At 48.7% G+C, this 22,701-nt stretch overlaps 1 protein-coding gene across 4 annotated transcripts; it reads right to left on the minus strand.

Annotated features, from left to right (window-relative positions):
- Window positions 1-861: 861 nt before the first annotated feature.
- HP1BP3 (heterochromatin protein 1 binding protein 3) lies at window positions 862-21,776 on the minus strand. Of its 4 annotated transcripts, XM_051771552.1 has the most exons (14): window positions 21,688-21,706; window positions 18,837-18,906; window positions 14,255-14,445; window positions 13,747-13,849; window positions 12,031-12,181; window positions 11,513-11,672; window positions 10,383-10,526; window positions 9,484-9,564; window positions 7,604-7,758; window positions 6,797-6,887; window positions 5,981-6,140; window positions 3,857-3,968; window positions 2,780-2,917; window positions 862-2,042 (listed from the first exon to the last, which is right to left on the minus strand). In XM_051771552.1, exons 3-14 carry the CDS (start codon window positions 14,348-14,350, stop codon window positions 1,757-1,759), a joined length of 1,677 nt encoding a protein of 558 aa, XP_051627512.1. In that variant the 5' UTR covers window positions 14,351-14,445; window positions 18,837-18,906; window positions 21,688-21,706; the 3' UTR covers window positions 862-1,756. The 4 variants fall into 4 exon arrangements, with proteins under 4 accessions (XP_051627512.1, XP_051627511.1, XP_051627513.1 ...); XM_051771551.1 differs by lacking the exon at window positions 18,837-18,906 and having other exon boundaries at window positions 21,688-21,776; XM_051771553.1 differs by lacking the exons at window positions 14,255-14,445; window positions 18,837-18,906 and having other exon boundaries at window positions 21,688-21,760.
- Between the last annotated feature and the right edge of the window lie 925 nt (window positions 21,777-22,701).

Here is a 22,701-nt window from a genome sequence, read left to right on the forward strand (position 1 = left end):
GGAATGTTACTGGGAAGAGGGAGGTGGCAAAATGCCCAGTGGTTGAGTGAGGACTCCTCATCCCCATAAATATCCTGCCACTGAGAGAAGTTTCTCAGATTTGACTCACTGCAACGCCAACAAACCCCTGCTTTCAGCACAAGTAGCCCCAGGAAGGAGCCATTAACTAATGTCTCTAATTGCTTTACATCCCTGTGGATTATTCTTTGATTGGAGCTTTCACTCTCTCTTTCCCATCAGCTGTGACTTTTAGCCTGCTGTTTGCACCCTTCTTACAGGGCTGGGAACAATTTGGGCTATTTCTATACGAATTTTTTTAACTCTCCGTTGTCAGAGGCAGCACACTGGGACGGCAACTGAAAAGAATCAATTCAATAAGGCTATTTTCTCCCTTTCTGTGTGTGCAATTCCCCTCCTCCCAGCATGGTACGTGCACAGCTCTTTGCAGAAGCACGTTGGAGACTGTCAGATCCCAGTGGAATTGCTGCCCTGGGCACGGCAGAGCCGGGGACGTGGAAAGATGTGCTTTGAAGGTGCTGCTGTGTTGAGCAGGGCAGAGGGAGGAGGTTTCAGCTGGGCTTTTTTTGTCCCCACTGATCCCACAGGGGGAAGAGGAGCAGCAAGAGGTTCCAACAGAGCTTCCTTCTTGCTCACCTTTGTCTTCAGAAAAACCAGGGAAGAGAAAGGTCAGGAGCTGGTCCAACTACAGAGCTTGGCAGGGGCTCAGGCTAAATCACACTGGCACTGTGCTTTTAACAAAGATCTGCATCTGCAGCAATCTGTGGTGACTGTATTCCCTCCTCTCTGCCTTTCCAGGAGGAGAAGCTGTGGCGAGGAGAGAAAGGACACAGGAAGCAGGCCTGGAATCTAGTTTCATTTTATTTTAGCAAACCGCATGTTCTTCACTTATCAACATCTCTACATTAGCAATTGTATAGCTCTCCAACTTCTCTTTAAAAAAGGGTAAACAAGAGGGGACAAACTCAGGCTTTTTCATCTCTTAAAAACATCTGAAAGTTGGATTCAAGAAGACTTTGATATATTTTGGTTTCAAGGTAACAGCTGTGGTGTGGAAACACTAATTCAAATCACCCGCCTGATCGAGAACTGCCCCCTTTGGAGCCCCTCTGGCACCAGACCCTCAGGAGAGGCCGAAGATGCGACTCACCCTCGTCACACAGCCCTGGCTGGTCGGGGGGAGCTGGATGTGCCACCCCCTCAGCCCGTGGCTCTGAGGAAAGCAGCACCTCGGGGCTCAGTGCAAGTGCTGTATGTACACGGCTCCCCCACGGAAGCGCCAAGGCCCTCGGCATGCAGGGATCTAGGGAGGACTCTTCTGCCGCGGCACCTTCTCATTAGAGAATCACATTCCCCCAGTCATCCTGTTCCTGCTGTCTAAAGATATAAAGATCTTCTTTGAAGAATTGTTTTAAAAGCCAACCCTCCCCCCGGAACCCACGCGGAACACCGTAAATGTACAGATTAGAGACGTCCTAGAAAAGTCCTAAAATTATTGCAGAAACTAAAGATGACTCGTTCCAGGGGAGGGGCAGGCACGAGGCACAGCATCGAGATCTACCGAACGCTCGGGGCGGTTTGATTTAGTTTTCAGCTTTTCCCCCATCATTCAAGAAAACAAAAATAAAAAAAAAAATTAAAGAAGTGTTTAAGCATCAGAACTAAAATACAAATGCACGTTGACTTATAAAACAAGATTGTGGATTTGACCATGGGGTTCCCTGACACTGGAAACATTTTACTTTTTTGCCCGGAGAGATTTCCTCATGGTGGATTTGCCCTTAGCAGAGGGTTTCACTTCCTTCCTCCCGCTGGCTGCTGGTTTCTTGGAAGAGCTGCCACCAGAGGGTTTCTTGATGGCTGGGGCTGCTGGTTTGGCTTTCTTAGCAGGGGTTTTAACCTTGGGAGGGGGCTTTGCTTTCCCCCGGCGGGCTGCAGGGGTTTTCCTTGGCTTGGGTTTGGACTCTCTTCGCTTCATCGGAGGGGCCCTGCTCCGGGATTTGGGAGGTGGCCTCTTCTGCATCCTGTCAGGAAGAGAGACAGCACAGGAGCTCAGTGGAGGTGTGAGGGTACCAGGAGCAGAGCTGCTGTCAGCAATTTGCATTAACGGGGCAGATCTTGGCATCCCTGTTCTTTGCCACGGCTGCTCCTCCCGCAGCAGCACATTCCATGAGCTACATCCCAAACAACAAGAGCTCCTCCGGTAGCACACTGAGCTCTTCCCATCCCCACTGAGCTCTGCCAGCCAGGCTTCCAGCCCCTTCCTTAGGCAAATAAACAAATAAATAATGACAGTGAATCAGTGAGCTGTCAGAACAATTAAGAGCCCTAAGCACTCCCTCTCCTCTCTAAATGGAATTTCATTACTTAATGAACAACACTCATCTGAAATCCACATTCTGAGCGAGGGCAGGTCTCATCTGGCTACAGAGCTGCAAATAATACTGTAGGGAAGAGTTTTCCTAAGGAAACACTTAGTAAATACAAAAAGTCCCGTGTAAAACATCACACTTTATAAAGCAGCAGACTAAAGGCAATATGAAGAATAAACACAGGAGGAAGAAAGAGGAAAGCTTCAAATTATGGAAAGGGGGAGATCAGTATCCCTGGAGCAAGGAATAATTAGAAACTTCTTCCAACACCTGTGAGTAACAGACCTGTGGATAAATGACCACACCAAGAGTCACCTGAGCACTCTACAGCTCTGACAGACACTTCTATTTCATCCAAAGGAGCCCACTCATCCCTCATGCTGCCATACCTCTTCTTTGGTGGGGGCTCTTCCTCCTCAGACTCTTCCTCTTCAGATTCTTCTTCCTCCTCAGATTCCTCCTCTTCTTCCTCATCAGATTCCTCAGAGTCCTCATCCTGCTGCTTCTCTGGGTAGAGCACATCTGGGCTACAAGAGGGGTCTGGTCAGAGTGTGAATTGTTTCTAAGGATACGACTCCAGGGTTGGCAGCCTGGCTCTCATCTGACACAGCAGACTCCCCCTAAGGTTACAGCTTTGAGCCTAATCCAGAAATGCCCCCAGAATTCTGTGATTGCTGCTATCCCAAACCAACATTCCTTAGTCTCTGCAATGGCAGAAGCACAACAGCTCAGGAATGCCCCAGGCTTAAGCTGCCTCTTCTCTGGCTCCCTCCCTCATTTCTCCTTCGCTGCAAACCCAGGGGGACAGACAACAAAGGGGCAGGATCAGACTTCAGGGGCTGAACGTGGGCTGAAGCTGTGAGGTCTCTGTGTGTGTGCAATAAAGGAAGGTGAGGAGTAGAGACTTTATTGACTATGCTGCCATTTGGCTCTTCCTGGGACACCAAGTGCCCATCCTGGTGCTCCACAGGGCCAGCACAATATCAGCTCCCAGCAGGAGCAGAAAGGCTGGTTTAGGCTCACAGCAGCTAATGTAGGTCATGCTCCCTCCTCCCATTCCTCTCCCTTCAGGAAGGCTAACAGCTGGGTCCTGCTCCTTAGGAGCAGCCTTGCACTGAGAACCCACCACACTCCCTGCTCAGGTGAGTCTGTTTTAGCACTGAAACACTTAAATAGCCCCAGCATGCAACAAAAGCATCAGGGCAGGCTACCTGAGAATACTGAGCCCAGCATTTTTACTGCCCTTAAAAGCTTCCCTTGCTAATGAAATCAGCTTTATGCTCACCCACAGTCAGACACCCAAGCAATGTCATTATCCAGAGTAAGGGTGACAATTTGGCAGTTCATCAGTTACTAAACCCCCCACAACCTCCCTGTAAATAGAAGGTTGGCTCAGGAACCTCAGCTCTGCCACCTGACCCGTGCAACACTTCTCTTGAACATCATTTTACAGCCAAGCTCTTTACCTGGGATAATAAGGGAAGCAAAGCTGAAAGGTTCCACTGAAGCCCTTGCCAGAAATTTGCTCCATCCAGCCATTCTTCTCACATTTCTGCAGGGTTCTCTTCAGTAGATGCACTGTGAAAGAGAAAAGAAATCAGAGAAAGGCTGTTACTATCTTTGTCCTCTTGTCTGACTTCACTGCTCTCTGCAGTGCCCTCTGAAAGCAGAGCTGGAGTCAGGATGGGAAATCCTCTCACAGTCAATTTTCAAGGAAGATACAAGTGTTTGTTCCTGAGCACGTGGCAAGTGTAGCTCTACATTCTCAAGGGAAGAAGTCAAGAGTGGTGCATGTTTCTGATGTCATGATGAAGAGATGCTCCTTCAAATGCATTCAGCAGCACCATGTAACTACTTCTGTCCAAATTTAACCCAGGTCTCAGCTTTCTTCACCCTGTCCTCCAAAGAGTTTTTTTAAAACAAGCCTTTTTCCCTGTTTTTGCCCTCCTCATGTTCTGAATGTCATGTGTGCTGCATCCTTCCCTATTCTGTGCTTTGCTTTTTGTTTTGTTTTTTAAGGGGTAAAATATTTGGTCTAGAAATACAACAAATGCACTTTTTATTCCAGTCTGTCATTCCAGACTTTTATTTCAGCCATTCCATTGTGCACTGTGTACGAATTGTAACTCAAACAGTAAGTACAGGGGATCTTTGTCTGTGGCAAAGGGCTGAGGTTGTTTAGTCAGTTCAGAACCATTTCCAGCTTGAATTAGAGGGGCCATTTATATATTGAGCTCCCTCCAAACCCAGGGAAAAGCGAGGTCTGCCCTCAAGCACGTTCCAAAGAGGTTTATGGTTATAACCACAAGGCTGGTTTTACTCTGGGTACCAAAGATCAACAGCAGCATGTCAAGGATTTGACTCCAGTCAAGTCCAGTTATAAGATGAGGTATAAACTGGGGAGGAGAGCTGAGCTCTGGCTCTGCTTTCTCATCTCATCAGATCTTCCTCCAGTTGCTCTCAGAACAAAGCAGAGATCATCAAAATTCCTTTTACGTAACGGGAAGGAGAAAGAAAACAACAGATTGCAGCTGAGATTTCTTTATCTGCCTTGCAGGAGTGACAAGCAGTGGAGGCTGGCTCAGCACAGCCCTCTAAGGACCAGGGACATTTCCATTCCAGGAAGGTTTATTCCACTTAGGAAGCCTGGAAGCTCTTTTCCCTGCCCCAAGATTAAGAAGTCACAGCTGACATCAGTCTCTAATTGGCAGAAGGCCTCAGGCAACTTCTTTAGCCCTGGAACGTGTGCTGTGTATCAGTAAGCCCTGCACCAAACAGCTGTGCTGATGCTGTGCTTCAGCTCCAAGTGCAGAGGGCAGGATCAGCAATCTCCTCTCCAGCCCCTTGTCCTGAGCACTGGCACCAGCTCTGTGACACCACAGGAACAAACTGATCTACCTTCAGGTTTGACTCGAGGAGAGACTGCTGGGAGCTCAGCCTGCTTCAACTGACCTCCAACTGCATCAGGGCTCAGCCCAAATTACCCAAATAAGCCATTCCAAGATCTGCTTTAAAGGCTCTGATAGCACTGCTTCTGCTAAAGCAAAAGTCAAACCAGATATTAGTGTTGCTCCTGGGAACAAAGACATGCCAAACCTCCTCCCAAATACAACAGGATTAATTTCTCTCCTCATCTGCTTGACCTTTTAAAAATCAAAGCCAAACAAGGACCTCAAACAAATCAGTAAGAGGAGCGCTCAGGAATTTTTTTAGAAGTCAGACTATGCAACTTCTCTAAATAAAAAGCAATTAGGAACTGCATTGATACCAAGCTGTTGCCTTTCAAAACAGAGAGAGACAGATGAAATCCACTCGGTGATTTAAGAACAATAAAGTACTTGAATACTATTCCCCCTTCCTGGCTACAGACAAGAGAATCATGCATTCTGTCTCAGAAACTGGCCTTTGTCCGGCTTGAAAGGGACTGATGGGAATTAAAACCACTGAGCATCTCTGCAGCACAAAGAGCTGAGCAGCTGCAGCTCCCTGCAAGCTTGATGGAATAGTTTAAAGGTGCTGCACAGGCACATCTGCAGCTGCAGGACTCTCCCTCTCAGCACATCCAAGTGTTACATGGATGGGTACTTTACCCTGGAAGTTGGAGTTGGTCCCTGGGTAATTTTCCAGGATATACTTCTTCAGCGCTGTGGTGGAGCAGGTCTTCGGTTCGTTCATGGCCACAATAGCAGACAGGATGGCGTCTTCCATCAGAGTCCCACCCAGCAGGGGCTTCTCCCCTGATTTCTTCAGCTATTTTCCAAGGAGGAAGAGAAAAGCATCAAGACAAAATTCTCCCAAACCAGGTCAGGACAACTCCTCTGCACCAGGTGGGTCGGCGCTCCTGCATTAGCACAGATACGTTTAATATTAAAACACTGCACAGGGAACGCTGCTCTCCCAGCTTTAGGTGGGAGGCCAGGCCTAGTCAGTCAGCTGGCCTGGGGGGCTTATCAGCAACACCTCATCCCAGTCCCCAAACACACTGCAAGTCTAAGGGCCTATCGCTCAGGGGAGGGAATAAAGCAAAACAAATCACATCATCCTCCATCCCACGGACCAAATGTACCCAAGGACTTCTGTGGCACAGACGTAAAAGACACAGCAGGCATCTGGGGTACCTGCTGCACTTCCAGTGAGGGAGGGAAAGGAAGGCTTACCCCCCCAGCTCCCTACTGTGCTGGTGAGTCAGAGCTGAGGCAGCGTGTACAGCACGCTCAGCAAGGAAACAGGGGGTCTGCTCCTGAAATGGAGACCAAGAGGAGACCAAGAGTCCTACTGCTTCAGAGTTGGACAAGTCCTGAACGTGCCAGGCTGCTGGAGAAAGGGGTACCCAGTGATGAGGGGAGAGGGCGCAGTCACTGACATCCAAGGCTTGTGGTCAACAGAAGAGGAACTCAGTCTCTGACCTGGAATGTCCCAGACGCTCCTTTCCCTGTGATCTGCTCTAACTGGCCCTTCTCTACAGCTCTCTGCAGGGCATTCTTCAACAGCTGGGGCCTGAAACACAGGAGGAGAAAGCTTTACTGACACACACTGACAGCTTCAAAAACAAACAGAGAAACAACAGTTTGCAGAGTGTGAGCAGAGCAGTGCTTACCGTGCTGTCTGCCCACATGCAGACACGTTAAATGGAGACCTGTCAGCGGGCTCATGACATGGAACACGGCAGCGCTCGGGAGCTGAGCTGCGGCGCCTGCTCGGTGCCACAGCCAGGAACAGGCACCTGCCCTGGCAGGATTCCCTCCCCTGGAACAGCACACCTGGATGTGGTGGGCAGTCAGTCTGCTCACGGGTAACCAAGGGGCTGACACAAGCCCCTGTTAGAGAGGACATGCGGGGTTCTCTTAGTTTTGCTTCCCAAGCCTCAACTCGCTCCCTACAGGCAAACTGCGAGATTACTGGACACGTGTGCCAGCTGAAGCATCCAGAACCAAGTGGGATGAGATCCTGAGCAGAGGCCTTCACATCCCTACAGCTAAGGGGCTGTGGTTTTGGCCAAGGTGTGCAGAGCAGCACTGCTGTCAGTGCCAGGAACTGGGCGTGGAGGGATGCAGGAAAAGGCACCGCTTTTCCTCAAGCTTTCCACAGGCTCTGCAACTCAGAGCAGCACCTGGCTGCTGAAATACAGGCCTGAATCACCACGAAGGGAGGCAGAGCCAGAGGAAGGCTGAGTTTCCCTGCTCCTCTGCTTGCTAAAGGACTCCAGCACCTACCTTACATCTACTTTGAGTTTGGGGTAATACTGAGACACGTATTTCTTGATCAGGCTGTAAGAGGCTTCCTTGGGCTCGCACAGGCGGGTGAAGGCCAGGGGCAGGACGTCCTCCAGCTTCACCTGCTGCTCTGCAGTCGGGGCGGAGGTGCTCTTCTGAAACACACACACTTCAACACATCAGTGAGGCCCAAAACTCTGCATTTCTGCACCAGCAATGCACAGGTGGGGAGAAGTGCTCCTGACCATGGCCACAGAGCTGGAAAACCAGGTGCTGTAAGGCAGCTCTCTAAATTAACAACTTTGAAACTTTAAGTAAAATGGAGCAAATTTGGCTGAATTTTCATAGGAGTCTTAGGAAAGCTTTACAAATAAAAATTGCTGAGTATTTCACACATTTTTAACTATTTCCTTCCTCTTTCTATAGAAATTTTTCCTCTGCTACCCTTCAATGAGACAGGAGAAAAATCATAGAATCACAGCATCATTAAGCTTGGAAAAGACCTTTAAAATCATTGAGTCCAACTGTTCCCCTCGCACTGCAAGGGCCACCAACTAAACATGTCCCCAAGGGCCACATCCACACATTTCTCGAACACTTCCAGGGATGGTGATTCCACCACTGCCCTGGGCAGCCTGTTCCAGTGCTTTACAACCCTTTCTGACATGAAAATTAAACCCCATCAAAGGCAGGACCCATTTACACAGATCAAATCTTCCCCAAAATGAGCAGCTAAACACGAGTCCATTTTTTTTGAGATAACACAATAAGAGCTTGATTGAAGCCAACGCTCCCTTCTAAGTTTTCCTCCATCCCTTTTGTTACAATGAGAGAGGATGATCAGGAAAAAAAGGTCTACTCTTGATAGAGAAAATGTGCTGAAGTTTGGTGATTTGATGCTGAACAGCAGCTCTGCAAACAGTTCAGTGAGTGAGGGAGCTGCTCCTCAGCCAGCTGAATTCACCAAAAACATTTGTTTTGCTGCCACACAGAGAAAGGAACTACAAAGACACCAATAAGCTGCACAGAGAAGTGATGTGTCAGCAGGTATCAGGTGCCTTGCTCACACTTCTCACGGGGCCAGTGGCCTCTTTTTAAAGAGCTACAATGCAATTACCTTCCTTCAGTGCCCTACAGCAAGTGTGTGACCATTTCCCTCAGTTTTAGGGCTCTTGGTCTCCCTGGGAGGTAAGAGAGGAGCACCAAGGCGTTACCTGTCTAAGTTCACCTGTCTAAGCCCCCTGGGGATTGGCAATTCCAGCTAAGGATTTTGTAACTGCAGCGTTAGGAATGTGTTTCACACACCCAGCACAGCACAGAGTGGAGCACAGCAGTGCTGGAACCATGACTAACCAGCCCCATCACATTTGACTGCCTCAGAACAACACCCAACATCAGCAAGTTTCTTCCAGCAGCTTTAGGATTTTTTCTTCTTCCTCCCTCTGCCCTCACAGCTCATGGAAAAACGTTCACCTGGCAGTCCTGAAGACTGGAGTACTCCCTTTATCCACACAACAGATAGAACAGACACAGCAGTAGCATAAAGCTCTCTTACAATACCTGAGAGGCATCTCTCTCTACCAGGTAAAGACAGAGGAGGAGCTTCATGGTTATTCAGTTTTCTGCCTCTGAACCAAAGCCTAGGGGTTTAATGTAAACATTTTAAAACTAAGAATTTGATTATTCAACTTGGTTTTCAGTTCTCATAGTAGCTTTCTGATTCTGAGTGAGTGGGAAGGGTGTTTTAATTACTGTGCTTGGGGAGGAAAAGCACAGCAAGGAGGAGAACGCTCTTTGTGTAGGGGTTAGGTACATTTCATAAGGTACATGTGTTTCAGTGCAAGATTTTTCAGAGTATGGTTTAAAATGGTCCATCTTACCTTTCTGTCTCTGGCTTTTGGAACAGTTTTTCCTGCATTAGACACCACCACAAAGCTCCCAGAAGCTCCCTTTCCTTTCACCTAGTTCAAAAGAAAGTCCATTTCAGGGTAACTCAGAACAATAACAACTTGAGAGAGACTCACTGATATCATGACACGGATTTTGAATGTACTGTCCCCCTGGCGATGGCAGAGGCCTGATTTGAACCCACTGAAACTTCAGTAAGATCAGAAGCTGCAGCCAGACATTAACACAGACTCTGCTGTCCTGAGCAGGAGATCCTGGCAGATAACACAGGCATAAATTACAGTGTTAGAAACCCACACTGCTGCAGAAGTGCCACTGCTGGACTCACGTGCTGCTGCAATGCTGTGACACAACCCCCAGAAACGGTCAGGAATTGCACAAAAACCAACTGTGCAAAGTAGCTGAGTGACAAAACAGTGCTGAAGTTCTGTCAGGGTTAATAAAGTGGAGACAGAGGCTCATTAACCTCCACGAGGGAGAACACGGTCAACCCAGAGACCTGCTAATGGAGTTAAGAAACTCCTGTGTAAGTCTCAGGATCATGGACTGGTCTGGGTTGGAAGGGACCTTAAAGCTCATCCCATCCCACCTCCTGCCCTGGTCAGGGACACCTTCTACTAGTGCAAGTTGCTCCAAGCCCCATCCAACCTGGTCTTGGACACTTCCAGGGCTGGGGCAGCCACAGTTTCTCTGGGCAGCCTGTGCCAGGGCCTGCCCACCCTCCCAGGGAAGGATTGTTTACTCATATCCAACCTGAACCTACTCTCTGTCAGTTTGAAGTCACTCCCCTTGTCCTGTCACCACATGCCCTTGTAAAAAGTCTCCCTTCAGTGTTGCCACCTCCAGTGCTGCTCCACAAAGCAGCTCTTACCTGCCTAATGATCCCCCTCTCCAGCTCCCTTTTCAGTGCTTGCTTCAGGAGGTACCCTCTCCTCTCCAGCTCCAGGGAAGGGTATTTGTGGATGATGTATTTCCTTATTGCAACGACCGAGGCACCACTCTTCTGAAAGCAGGCCTGAAACAGAAAAAAAACACAGGTAGAAACCACCTGCACTGGAACAGTCCTGAGTGGGGCTGGAAGAACAGAGTCTGGACTGATGCACAAGGTGCCGGGGTGGCCTCTTCCCCACAATGACTCAAGAGCTTAAAAGGACTAATAAAATACTTAACTTTGCCTTCAGAGTAGCTGAAGAGCAGACAACACAAAAGCAGCACAGCAAGCACATATCAACCACTCCCCTGCTCTGAAGCACTGACATGGAATGGCTTAAAACAGAAAATACAGGCACCTTCTGGCAAACCAACAATGCATAATGGGTAAATCATTTAATTAACATCAGACAGAGGAATCACTAAGTCAGAACAAGCTGTCAATTAATTTTTTTAAGAAGATGGAGAATTGACATAATAAATAAGTACAAAATGCTAAGAAGTTCATTCTGAAGATGATATAGCTGGAAAGGCCATCTTGCAATTAAGGCTGGTGGAGCCCAGGCCTCCTATGAAGGCAGAACCAAGCCTTGAGGGGAGAGCTGCAGCACAGGAGGGATACAGTAAAGCAACAAACACCACTTTGGAATGCAGGTTTACAGTATCTCCTTCTGTCCTGAATCAGACTAAGTTAATGATAAAGAAAGAACAGGTATCAAATAGATGTCTTAATCAAGATAAAGGAAGTCAAATGCATCTAGAAGGCACAGCAAGCAACTGATGACAGCAATCCACCAGGTTATGCCATCCTGGCTGTTTCTCATAATGCAATTAGGGAGGGAAATGAATTCCAAACCAAGAAATCAGCTACAGGGCCCTTCATCATCCTCATGGACTCCCATTTCAGCTCCATGGGCTGCCAGGCAGAAGCACACACACCTTACACACCAGCTTTCCTGCTGACAGACAGCACTACCACCTGTACCTCAGCAAGCTGAAATGGTGCATTTTAGGCACACACATTGTTCTGCTTTGCAACATGAACCAAAGACACACTTGTCTCCTGCTCACCCTGATGGCCTCGGTCAAAATGGCATCCATTTTGGGCCGGGAGGTGGCTGCCATCTGGGTCTGCTTCTGTGCCCGGGCGAGCTGGCTGGCAGAGAGCGTGGCCCACGCAGGGATGGTCTTCTTCACCTTCTTCTCCTTCTCCTTGGACTGATCCTTCTCGCTTGGGGACCGCACAGAGCAACAGTAAGACAAGAGGCACTAAAACAAAGCCAACAAGCAGAAGAACAAAACAAAAAAACCCCCACAGCCCAGAACATCTGACATTGTTTAAATTAAAATAACTTATAGAATATTTTGAGGTTTCTATGAGTAAAAGAGAGCCTGTCTTGATATTCAGCCTCACATGTGTTCTGGAACAGCAGCTACATATGAGCAGTAGCTTCTTCCTGACAAATATGAGCTCCTTAAGGGACTCTTCCCATTTCCCCCATCTCTCCCACCACCCTTTCTCTCTCTAAACCCTGACTTCCTTCAGAATCCCACCCAATTCCCTGAATTCAGCATCAAGCAAGCCTTACTCCTTTTTGGTTTCTTCTGAGGACTTTGTTTCCCCCTTCCCTTCATTCTCAGGTTCCTTTGGCTGTTCTGCTTCATTGGATGCAGCAGGCAGGGTTTCAGTCTCTTGTTCCTCTCCAACAGAGGCAGATTCCTCAGAGGTGACTTCTGCATCTAAAAGATGTGAAAAAGCATCAAGTTACTGCCCAAAACTAGCTTCTATTCTTCAGGAATGTAAAGGGAAAAAAAAAAAGGCTTAAAACACACCCCCAAAATTATTTCCCACTGATTTCTTTTCTCTAATTTAAATAGATGATTTCAATGTAACTTAAAAAGTGAAGAAAACTACTGAAAAAAGCTTCAACAAAGTGCAATCAACCCCCACATGCCAGAAAAACTGCAAACAACATCATGTAGCATTTTCACAATGAACCAATTCCCCCAGTGTTCTCTTCCTAACTCCAGGAGTTGCTGTTGCAGTTGTCCCTCAGCAGAGAGGCCTGGGAGGGGTAGGGGGGAGGAAACCACTGCCATGAAACACTGAGATTCTACCACTAGTTTGAGCACTAAGTGTTTTAAACTCAGGAAGGTGAAAAATATACATCTCTACAGGAAATGTAGACAGACACACACAGGTACTGGCACAGGTCCAGAGCAGCTGTGGCTGCCCCATCCCTGGGAGTGTCCAAGGTCAAGTTGGACAGGGCTTGGAGCAACCTGGGCTGGTGGAAGGTGTCCCTGCCCATGGCAGGGGGTGGGATGGGATGGGCTTTAAGGTCCCTGCCAACCTAAACCAGTCTGGGATTCAATGAAGTAGCTTTGTTTATGACCAAGTTGTTTTCAAACCCAGAAGTGCTTGAAGGGTATTTACCATCCCATTTTAACATCCCATCCCATTTTTCCAGGCTTGGAATGCTGTAGATTGCACATGCCCTGGCAGGAACACTTGTGTACCAGAAGAATCAAATCCAGTCAGAAATCAACTTAGCAAATATATATTTAGCTGAGAACAGGCCTTAGAGGCTGGGCTGCCTACTAGATAAGACGAATATAACCCAAAATTCCACACGTTTTGGATAAAGAGCTGCCCACCATCACTGCTCTGTGCAGCTCAAGAATTCCTGGTACATTCCTGTGCACAGTTTTCCCACGGGGGCATTTAAAATGCACAGTGAATTAAGAGAAGGTTTCGTATGTAATTCAGCTAATTGTGACACCAAAGAGGACAAAGTCAGTGAAACCAACTGTAATAGTGAAATGACACATTCTGAGACACTGAGGTGAAGCTGCTCAGCCCAGACACGTTAACATCAGACTGGATTTTATGACACATTGTGGTAAAATGTTTTTGTTCAGAAAAACAAAGAAAAAAATTAAATGCTTTGTTTTTCTATTCATTAACTCTACCTTTTGATCTCAAGCCATCATCCTGACACTACTGAAACTTCACAATTTCTTTACTCTAAAAGATGTGCAAGCTTAAAAGGGACTATATTTAGCCAGATTTTCATGTCTGGAGCGTCAGGACTTTGCCAAGGGGCACGAAAGACAAAACAAACGGGTTCAGGCTGAAAACAGTGTCTGCAAAACACAACTTCCCAATAATCCTGGAAAAGCCTGTGACAAGGAGCCAAGCATTAGCGATATTTTAATCTTGGCAAGAGGGTTTCTCAGGAGTTTCAGAACACAAGCCTGTGTTTGGATGTACTTCACCAACTCGCTATTGACCTGTTCCATACCTGCTTTGACCTCTTCCCCCTCGGCAGGTTTGCTCTTGGGAGGAGTTTCCCGGGAAGTGGAGTTCACGGAGCGGCGGATTGGCATCGTGTCGTCTTCAACTTTCTACAAAAAGCACATGAAAATCACCACAGATGCTGGGAAGAATCAGAAGGGTTTGAAATGGGACTAAAGCAAATCAAAGCAGCATAGGTAGAAATGTTCTGGTTTGGATTTTTCAGGATGTTAAAGCACAGTAACCCTCAAACCAGCTTCTTCAAAGCGTACTAGGAGAGGATAGATTCATATTTTACGGTTATAAAAGAAGTAATTTCAATTCCAAATTAAATGAGAGATGAGGATTTTGAGAGATACATCATCTCAGGAAAGCAGGGGAGGGGACGCAGAGTTTGTTAGACTCCCAGTCGAGTTTCCTGGAAGCAGGGGAGAAAGAGTACTGAGTAACCTTCAGCAGGCCTGGAAGTCAAGGACTGATCCAAGGGCAAGCTTGGAGAAAGGGCCAGCCCCTACCTCACTTAACTTGTCCGTGTGGATCAGCTGAGCTCCCGCTAAGAGTGGAAGCGCCTTATGATGCACGGGTTCAGCTTCAGACAGATCAGTCGCCATTTAAATTAATTTCTAGCCCCAACACTGTGGAGCCCCAGGTTTTAACCCCAAGGAACTTTTTCCTAATGGTTTTCACAGTGCAGTGAGGAGTCAACCTAAAGTACAGAAAAGATGTGGTGTGAAAATTAACAAAACAAAAACATCTATGTCCACGTATCTATCAAACTAAAGATTAAAAAGAAAAGGGTAAATGATTTACAGCTCGTGACTAACACAACTGACAAGCAACACTTGCATTCAACAGAGGGGCTAAAACGTGGATGGGAACTGCAGAGCTGTGGATGGAGCAGAACTGGGGAAGGTGCAAGCCAGACCTGCTCCGTTAAAACATGGCTGAAAATGAAAAAGGCTCTTTAAATTCAGGGCAAGCATTAGCAAAAAGCAGCCATTGCACCGTGGCCCTCAGTGACGTTGGGTGAGAGCAGGAGCTGACACACAGAGCAAGGAATGAAACCATTCAGTCTGTTGGGCAGGAAACACAAACACTGGGGACCCAAACCATGCCCTCGCCCCAAATTAAACCCCATGCATTTAAAGAAAAGAAGGAGTCTTTCGATAAAAAAGATAACAAACAAAGCAGCATTTTCCATGCTTTCCACCAAAAAAGGGAAGCTTTCCAAAGCTCTGCTCCAAGCACACACACTGCCATGGATGCCAAACAGGTTAAGCTTAGTTTAACCCTCACCAAGGCTCACTCCTTACTCCTGTTACACTTTTACAGCCTTTCTTACCTGTTGCCCACCTGCCTGCACTGGCCTCTCCTATGGAGAGGGGCTCCACTGATTCCATCCCAGAACAGGGCTCAGCACAAGACAGGCTCGTTCAGTTCCTCTCAGCACCCCTTTCACAACCCCCAGAAGCAAAGCCTCACCTCCAGCAAAAGGGGCTGGACCCATCCTCCCCAGTTCCAGCCTCCAGCCTGTGTGCTTCCCTTCCTTACAGAGAAACAGCCAAATGCTCCCACTTTCCCCTCTTCTGGGTGGGTTTTTGCTCAGAAGGCAGGCACTTCCCACACATTTTCACTTTTAATAAGTATTTTCCCCAACCTGAGTGTTTTCCTCTTGAACAGAGACCCACCATCACTGCCAGCCCTGTTTCCAATATGACTTTCAGCACTTTTTCAGCACTTAGCACTGCTCTCCCCATTGCCCTGTACCACAACAACACCAATTCTTGCCCCAAACAGAGTCCTCTCATTTTCCAGCACTGGGGATTCCTAATCAGAAGCACTTCTGACAGGAGCTGAACAGTCACTCTGCAAAACCATGGACTTGTCTCAGCACCAGGGAAAGCAAAGCCCAGCAGCACCGGATGTTTTCTTCTGAGACAAAACAGAGAGAATCAAAACACACCACATGCCAAAACCCAAAAAAAAAAAAAAAAGAGATGAATGAAGCTTTCCTGTGAAATGTCAGGATGGGAAAAAATACTAATGGTCAATTAGAACATATGAACTACAGCCCAGTACCTTTTTTGGCCTGTTTTAAGGAATAAGCCTTCCTTAAGTGTGGAAAGTGGGAGGAAAAATGAATTTTTTCACCAGGCTTCAGCTCAATATCCAATGTTTTTTCAGGCACGCAGAGCCTGAAGTCCTTTAAAAAAATGACAACATTTTGAAATGACTCCTAAAACAAACAACTCCAAATCCCTCCTCAGGGAAATCAGTTGGGAGATACAAAAGGCACATTCCCTGGGATGACACACACACAGGCCACACTGTGGCTGACCTGGTCCTGGGTTTTCTTTATTTTTAAACTGTGTGACCTGCATGGCACATGCATGAAAACACAATACTCTCAACTTTGACTTAAAATTGCCTGAGTTCTAAAAATCTCTTTGTTTAGATCAGTGTACAAAAAATTTGAGCCTTTTTGCTCTGAAGAATAAAACTTAACACAGCACAACTCCTCCCCTCTGTGCCTACAACACAGGCAAATAAGGCAGAATCCAGCAGAAATCGTTGATTCCCTCTGCATGGATCATCTCCTGCTCAAAAGGGAATCAAGGGGGCAGGAGGATAATCTCCTCCTGACTTCAAAGCACTGACAGTCTCCAGGGGCAAAGTCACAAGCCCCACCTTGTGAGAGCATCTCACTGCACCTGCTCAGCCCCTTTCTTTCCACACAGGGATCAAAAGTCGTTTTTCTGCACTGGGTGTGAAATATCAATCACAAACAGGCCTGAATTTAGTCCCTCAAAAAGATGAAGCAAAAAACTAGGTGGCTTTGCAACAGCAGTGCAGGAAAACTGATTCCCCCCTCCAAATAAAATAGGTTCATTTAACAGAAAAATCAAGTCACACAAAACATTACCTGAACACTCCATTTCAAAAGACAGCTCTAAACAGGAACCACAGTTACAATCACAAGCATCATGAACACTTAAATCTGGTCTGCTCAGAAAAATAAAATCACATCAGCAATGAAACAACCAGTAGGACTCACACTAGCACAGAAAGTTACTCCTCACACAGCTACTCACACCCATTTTCCTAAAGGTCCTTTGAACTGCAGGTTCACAGGTTCCCAAACTAAGAAGAACTAGTCATCCCAAAGCTGGTAATCCAGCAGGGACCTGATAAGCAACAAAAAACCCCAAATTTCTGGTTTTCTGGAATGTGTCCAGTCTCCCAGCTCAGGGAACCTCCACTAAGGGAAGATCCAAAGGTACAGAGAGCTTTCCAGGAACTGTTATGAAAAACTATAGCAATTCTCTCCTGAGTTATCAGCACATTGTCAGAGCACAAAGAGAGGCTTCAAATGAGACACATTTTGGGTAATATTTCAGAAGTGTGGAGTCCCCCCCTAATGTAACAGCCACAAGAACACTAAAAAAAAATTAATTTGAGGCATAGTTTGGCTGAGTCCTTGAATTTCTGCTGGCCATGAGATTTTTCAACTTATCTCAGCCTTCAGTCTCCCTTCGAGGGAAAAGGTTTTGGGATAAATTAGGTTTGGAACATGGCAATCCAAGTGTGAGGCTGCTGGAAACACCAAGTCACAGGGCCTCGGGGTAGGGTGAGCAGGCTGAAAGCAAATATGCAATGGAAAAATGAGGAAGCACGTCCAGCCTGAGCTGGGGGGTGTCCCCTTACTGTCACATGACACGAATGGGTGACTGATGCACTTAGATGGGACTGGTATAAAGTACATGATCCCTGTCTAGAAATGGGGTCAAAAAGGGGTAAAAACAGTTTTTATGCACTTGCAGGGTGTCAAGGGATACAAAACCAACAACCTTAGAAGCAGTGCAAGCAAGAACGACTGGTTATCATCAGAAAGGCTTAAAAAGCAAAGTAAAACTGCATTTAAAAAACAGGCTATTGATTACTGTGCAATTGTTTACTACTCTATAAAGCTGAAGAGCATTTAAACGTCTCAGAAACTACTAAAAAAAGCACAGGAAATGTTAATATTTTTGTAAATCCAAATCAAACAAGCCAAAACCCATCACTTTCTAAACTGCAAGCTGGCCAACTCTTTCAAGGCTTTTGGCCCCCTGAAATCCTCCAAGCTCATCCCCAAAAACCCAGCCCTGGTAGCAGATACTTTCCCCCAGCCCTCAGTATCTCCTGGTCACAGTGTATACCCAGGAACACCTTGGATACAAACGTGTTTCACAAACTGTATCTGTCAGGAGTTAGCTGATGCTGTCACCGGCTGCTTCCCTGAGCTGTTCCAGCACTTATTGCTCTGCCTTTGGCTTTTCCAGCTTACTGAGCCGGACTTGGTTAAGTCAGGCCAGGAGTATTTAGTCATTTAAACCAGCCTAAAATTGTGCAAGGGAATAAAATATGCTGCTGGATACAAAACACAAGTTAGTCCCCATTTCTGATCCTTGTTTGGCAACCTGCTCGGAAACCCCCTCCCATGTGGCCGAGCCCAGCTGCCATTCCCACCTCTTCTGCTGCCATTCCCACCTCTTCTGCTGCCATTCACCCAGTTTTGTCCCGATCCTTAGGGCCACTGATTTCCCGGGATGTGTCCCAGCTGCCCAGACTTTGCAGCTGATTCAGCTCCAAGGGCTGTGTTTGCAGCTCTCCTGTGGTGGAGGCTCCCAGGGATCTGTTCCAGGCTACCTGAGCTGCTGCAAAAAGCAGCTTGTTCCAATTAAACGGGAATAGTGGTCCAGGACACGGATCCAAGAGCTCCAAGGCAACACATTCCTTGGGCTGACTGTGGCACAGTGTCCATTTCCATCCACTCCTTCCCTATGTGGGGTAGTGGGGGAACAACAAACCCCACGGACATCAGGGTTCAGGAGAGCACAGAGAAAATCCCTCATGCTTCCAGTGTCCAAACACACGAATTCCTACACTCAGAGACCCAAAGGAGAGTTTTTCTAAGCATAAAGATCTATTTCCATTTGACAATACTTTCATTCTGGGTTGAATCTGGGTGCCATGGGTTTACTAGCCCCCCTGGGGGCCCATGACACTGGGCCTCTGGCTCCAAATGCTGTGAATGCAACCGGACTCACACCTTACCTGTCCTGATTTTTACAGAGCACAGCAAAAACTGAACCCTGCCCTTCTGTGCACACAGATGCTGTTTTCACTGGGGGAAAAAAAAAAGAAAAGAAAAGAAGAAAAGGAAGAGAAAAAAAAAAGAAAAAAAAAAGGCACAGAGTGAGACTGATGCTCCCACTCAGGGCTGAGCTCAGCACCTTGTCCCTGAGAGGGACACCACCCACCCTAAGCTAGCTCAATCTGCAAAGAAGTTTATTAAAACAGAAGTAAATTCCTGCCTCCCCTCCACTCTTCACCCCAGCTCAGTATAAAACCACTCCAGGTCACAGATTCTCTCCCATCACTCTGTGACCTGCACAGAAGGCACTAACAGCAGATTGTCTCCATGGCCTGGATTATCTTCCCTTCCTATATCCAAGAGTTTCTCCTCATGTCCCCACACAGAGTCACAGCCAGTGTGAACCCTACATTACACCACCATCACACCCAGAAACTCTCCCAAAACCTTCAGCCAAGGGATTAATGCAGCAGAATTTCTGCTTGCACGGTTGTCTTAAAATAGCCTCTGCACTGATGCTCAGGGTTGTGACAGTGACAGTCGCTGTGGGACAAGAGTTTGAAACAGTTTTTGGCTAAAATGATCCTTGATCCAGATTCTCCACAGGCTGCCACCGCCACAAGCAGCTGAGGGATGAAATCACCCCATTAGAGTGCACAGGGTTCAGCTTCAGGTTTAAAACAAGTTTAGGTCACAAACTTTAAACTACTCCAACATGAAAATCTCCTGCTGGAAGTTGCATAGCCTTGGATAAAACACCTTCATTCAGGATGCAGCTTTATGAATTTTGACAAACTGCTGACAATTGAATGCAAATTTAGGCTGCAAATGTTACATCTGAACCTTTTACAGGCCATCTCCTCCTTGTCTAGATAGACTAAACCTAAAACCACTGTATAAACCCTCCTCCCAAACTGTTACTCAGCCACCACTTATTATCCTACAGACAAAACTATACATGATAAAAGCCATTATTTCCTCGCAGTCTGTCTAAATCTACCCACACCTTACATTAGAGCCCATCAATGTAAAACTTTTATTTCCTCTCAAAGAAGTTAAAATCCTCAGAGGACCTCAGGTCACTTGTAACAAAGCACTGCCAAAAGATTTACACATCACTCTCTGCTGAAAAGGAAAATACAAGAGGAAAAAACATTCTGGACAAAAATAATTTAATGAGCTTCTACGTGAGGAATGTGAATGATGCACTGAGGAGATAATTTAGCATACAGCTACACTTTCTTCAAAGCATTTACTCCTCAAAAGAAATTATGTGTATTTCCTACCCTCATTCATTCCTGATTTCCAAGGATCTCCCCCTCTATCCACCAATTTCTTTGAGTCCCACCTGAGGAAGGTCAGTGCTCTCCTGCCTGGTCCATCAACCACCTCAGTTCTTGAACTGAACTCATCTCCCTCTCCTCTCACTGCCCTTGTGGAGGAGTGACAACTTTAATAAACACAAGCACTTCCGATCCTTTTCCTCCTCAATGGGACCTGCCTGCCAAAGTCTGCTGGCCAACTCTTTCTTGAAGATGCTAAAAATACTATTTATGGTCAAAACAAACAAAAGTCATGTGTTGGGAAAAAGAGTGCAACTCTTACTCAATAGTTAGATAAGAACTGGGAAGTGACATACTTGTTAACCCAGAGATAATTCGGAAACGCTCCTGAAAAGTGAGAAATACTTGAGTATCTGTGAAATACCACAGATAGAAACAAACTACCCAAACTATCAGTCTCTGCTACACTGTATACAGGAGCGAACACACCCACAACCCCACATCAGCCAGCTTGTCCTCTCCTCCAGTACGGGCTGAGTGGTTTGCAGACACCGGTGAATGGGGAAATAGTTAAAATACGGGTGAGAAGGATTTGTTCAGAGCAGTGTCCCTGGTCCGGAGCTGCCCCCAGGTGAAGCAGGTAAGCTGGTGGGGCCACACCAGCCGAGATTTTGGTAGCTGCTCCTTCTCTTGTGATGTTTTAGGCCAAAATAATCACAGCGCAGAGTGTCGATAGGGATAATGATTGGGAATGGGAGCCTGTCTGGAACAGCCCCGTTCCCGAGTGGACTTTAACAGCCTTCCCTATGCAGAGCCTGTGCACTAAGGGGAGGAGGGTCATTAACATTCTTTACCCAGGCTGTGGCCACCTGGGCTCAGGGAGGCTCTCGGCAGTGCCTGGGAGCCTCCCACAGGTCTGTAGCCTCACAGCCTGTAACCGCCGAGGGGTATCAGGGACCTCTTTTTAGGAAGCGCAGCCAGACAGAGGTTTCCCTTGAGCGGCGGCACTTCTCGGAAGTGACTTTGTGCAGGAAAAACACCCAAACACCCGCACGGCCAAAGCGGCCGGGAGGCGGGAAGGCCAAGGCGCTGCCTAAGTTTATAAATAGCGATTATTTGTTGTGTCGCGGCCCTGTCGGCCCCTTCCGCCGCTGACCTTCCCGAGGGCCCGCGCGGTGCCGGCGGAGGGGCAGCGGCGGCTCTGAGGCCGCCCGGGCCCCGCAGCTCCTTTGTGAGGCCCCGCCAGGCCCTGCGACACCCGGGGCCGCCCGTCGGGCCTGCGCCGGGCCGAGCCCCCCCGCGGCACCGCGCCCCGCCCGCGCTGCGTGTCGCGACACCCCGTCACGACACCCCCGCTGCCTCGGGCCTGTCAGGGCGCGGGGGAGGGGGGCTGAGGGCAGTTCCGGGGCCCCTCCGGCGGCGCCGCCAGGCCGCCCCCGCGCCTCGCGCGCACCACCCGCGGCCTCCCGGTGGCGGCCCCGCTGTCGCGGCCGGCGCGGGGCCGGGGGCGGGCGGGGCCGGGACTCACCGGGCCCGGCGGACACAAAGCGGCGGCGCCTCCAATGGCGGCGGCGGCGGGACCGGGGGGGGGGGCGGAGGGGCGGGGGCGGTGCCGTGAGGGGAGGGGGCGTGGCCGCGGCGCGCGGCGGGGGGCGTGGCCCCGCGAGCCGGCGGCCAATGGGAGGCCGCGGGCATTTTTCGAACGCCGGCCCCCCCCGGCCCCTCCCGCGTGACGTGGGGCGGGGCGGGAGGGGGGAGCGCGCGTGCGCGGGGCGGGGGGGGCGGTGCTGCTCACGCGCTTCCCGCCGCCGGCGCGTGAGGCGATTGCCGCCCGCTGAGGGCGCGTTGGGGCGGGGCCGGTCCCGAGACCCGCCTGGGAGCCCCGCCCGGGAGCCCCGCCCGGCCCCTCAACGTCGGCCCCGCCCGGCCCTCAGCCCCGTCTGACCCTAAACCTCAGCCCTGCCGGGCTGGGACCGCCCCGCCGGACCCTCAGTCCAGCCGGACCCTCCACCTCAGCCCTCAGCTCAGCCCCGCCGGGCCGGGGCCGCGCTGCCGCCTTCTCAGCCCTATCAGAACCCTGCGGACGCGTTCCTGTGTCACCTGCCCCAGGTGACCTTGCCTTGGCAGTGGGGTCGGACTGGGGGATCTCCAGAGGTCCCTTCCAACCCACGAATTCCCACCCGGAGCGCTCCGGGCTGTATCTCAGCTCTGGCCTCTTGCTTCGTCCTCCTCCCGCCCTCGGCGGTGCCTTCCCTTGGCCTCAGCCTTTCACCCCGTCGCTCATTACTGTGTAATTAGTGCCTGCAGCAATCACACCAGTCCCAGCGCTGAGGTCTGGCTGAAAGCTGGGGGTTCACTGTCACAACACGCTCACAAGTTCTCACACATGGGAAGGATCCCTTTTCTGATGGTCCTTTGCTCTGTTTCAGGCAGTTTTTATCTGCACCTCAGCGGCCCGGTGTGAGGGTTACCATGGCAAGGCAGAACTGAGGTGTGACCCACACTCATATTTTCCCCATCATAGTTGTTTCAGGGGTAATAA

This window comes from Manacus candei, unplaced genomic scaffold (genome assembly GCF_025592945.1).
Source record: "Manacus candei isolate 608988 ecotype Guabito, Panama unplaced genomic scaffold, ASM2559294v1 h1tg000136l, whole genome shotgun sequence".
NCBI classification, from domain to species: Eukaryota; Metazoa; Chordata; class Aves; order Passeriformes; family Pipridae; genus Manacus; species Manacus candei.

Bases quoted from the DNA above. Each gene is read 5' to 3' on its own strand.
- HP1BP3 (XM_051771551.1), bottom strand. From the start codon at position 14,350: ATGGCGACTGATCTGTCTGAAGCTGAACCCGTGCATCATAAGGCGCTT. The intron at 13,850-14,254 runs GTAGGGGCTGGC...TGCTTTTTGTAG, and splicing joins ACACGGACAAGTTAAGTGAG to AAAGTTGAAGACGACACGAT. The intron at 6,888-7,603 runs GTAGGTGCTGGA...CCTGTGTTTCAG, and splicing joins AAACTCAAAGTAGATGTAAG to GCCCCAGCTGTTGAAGAATG.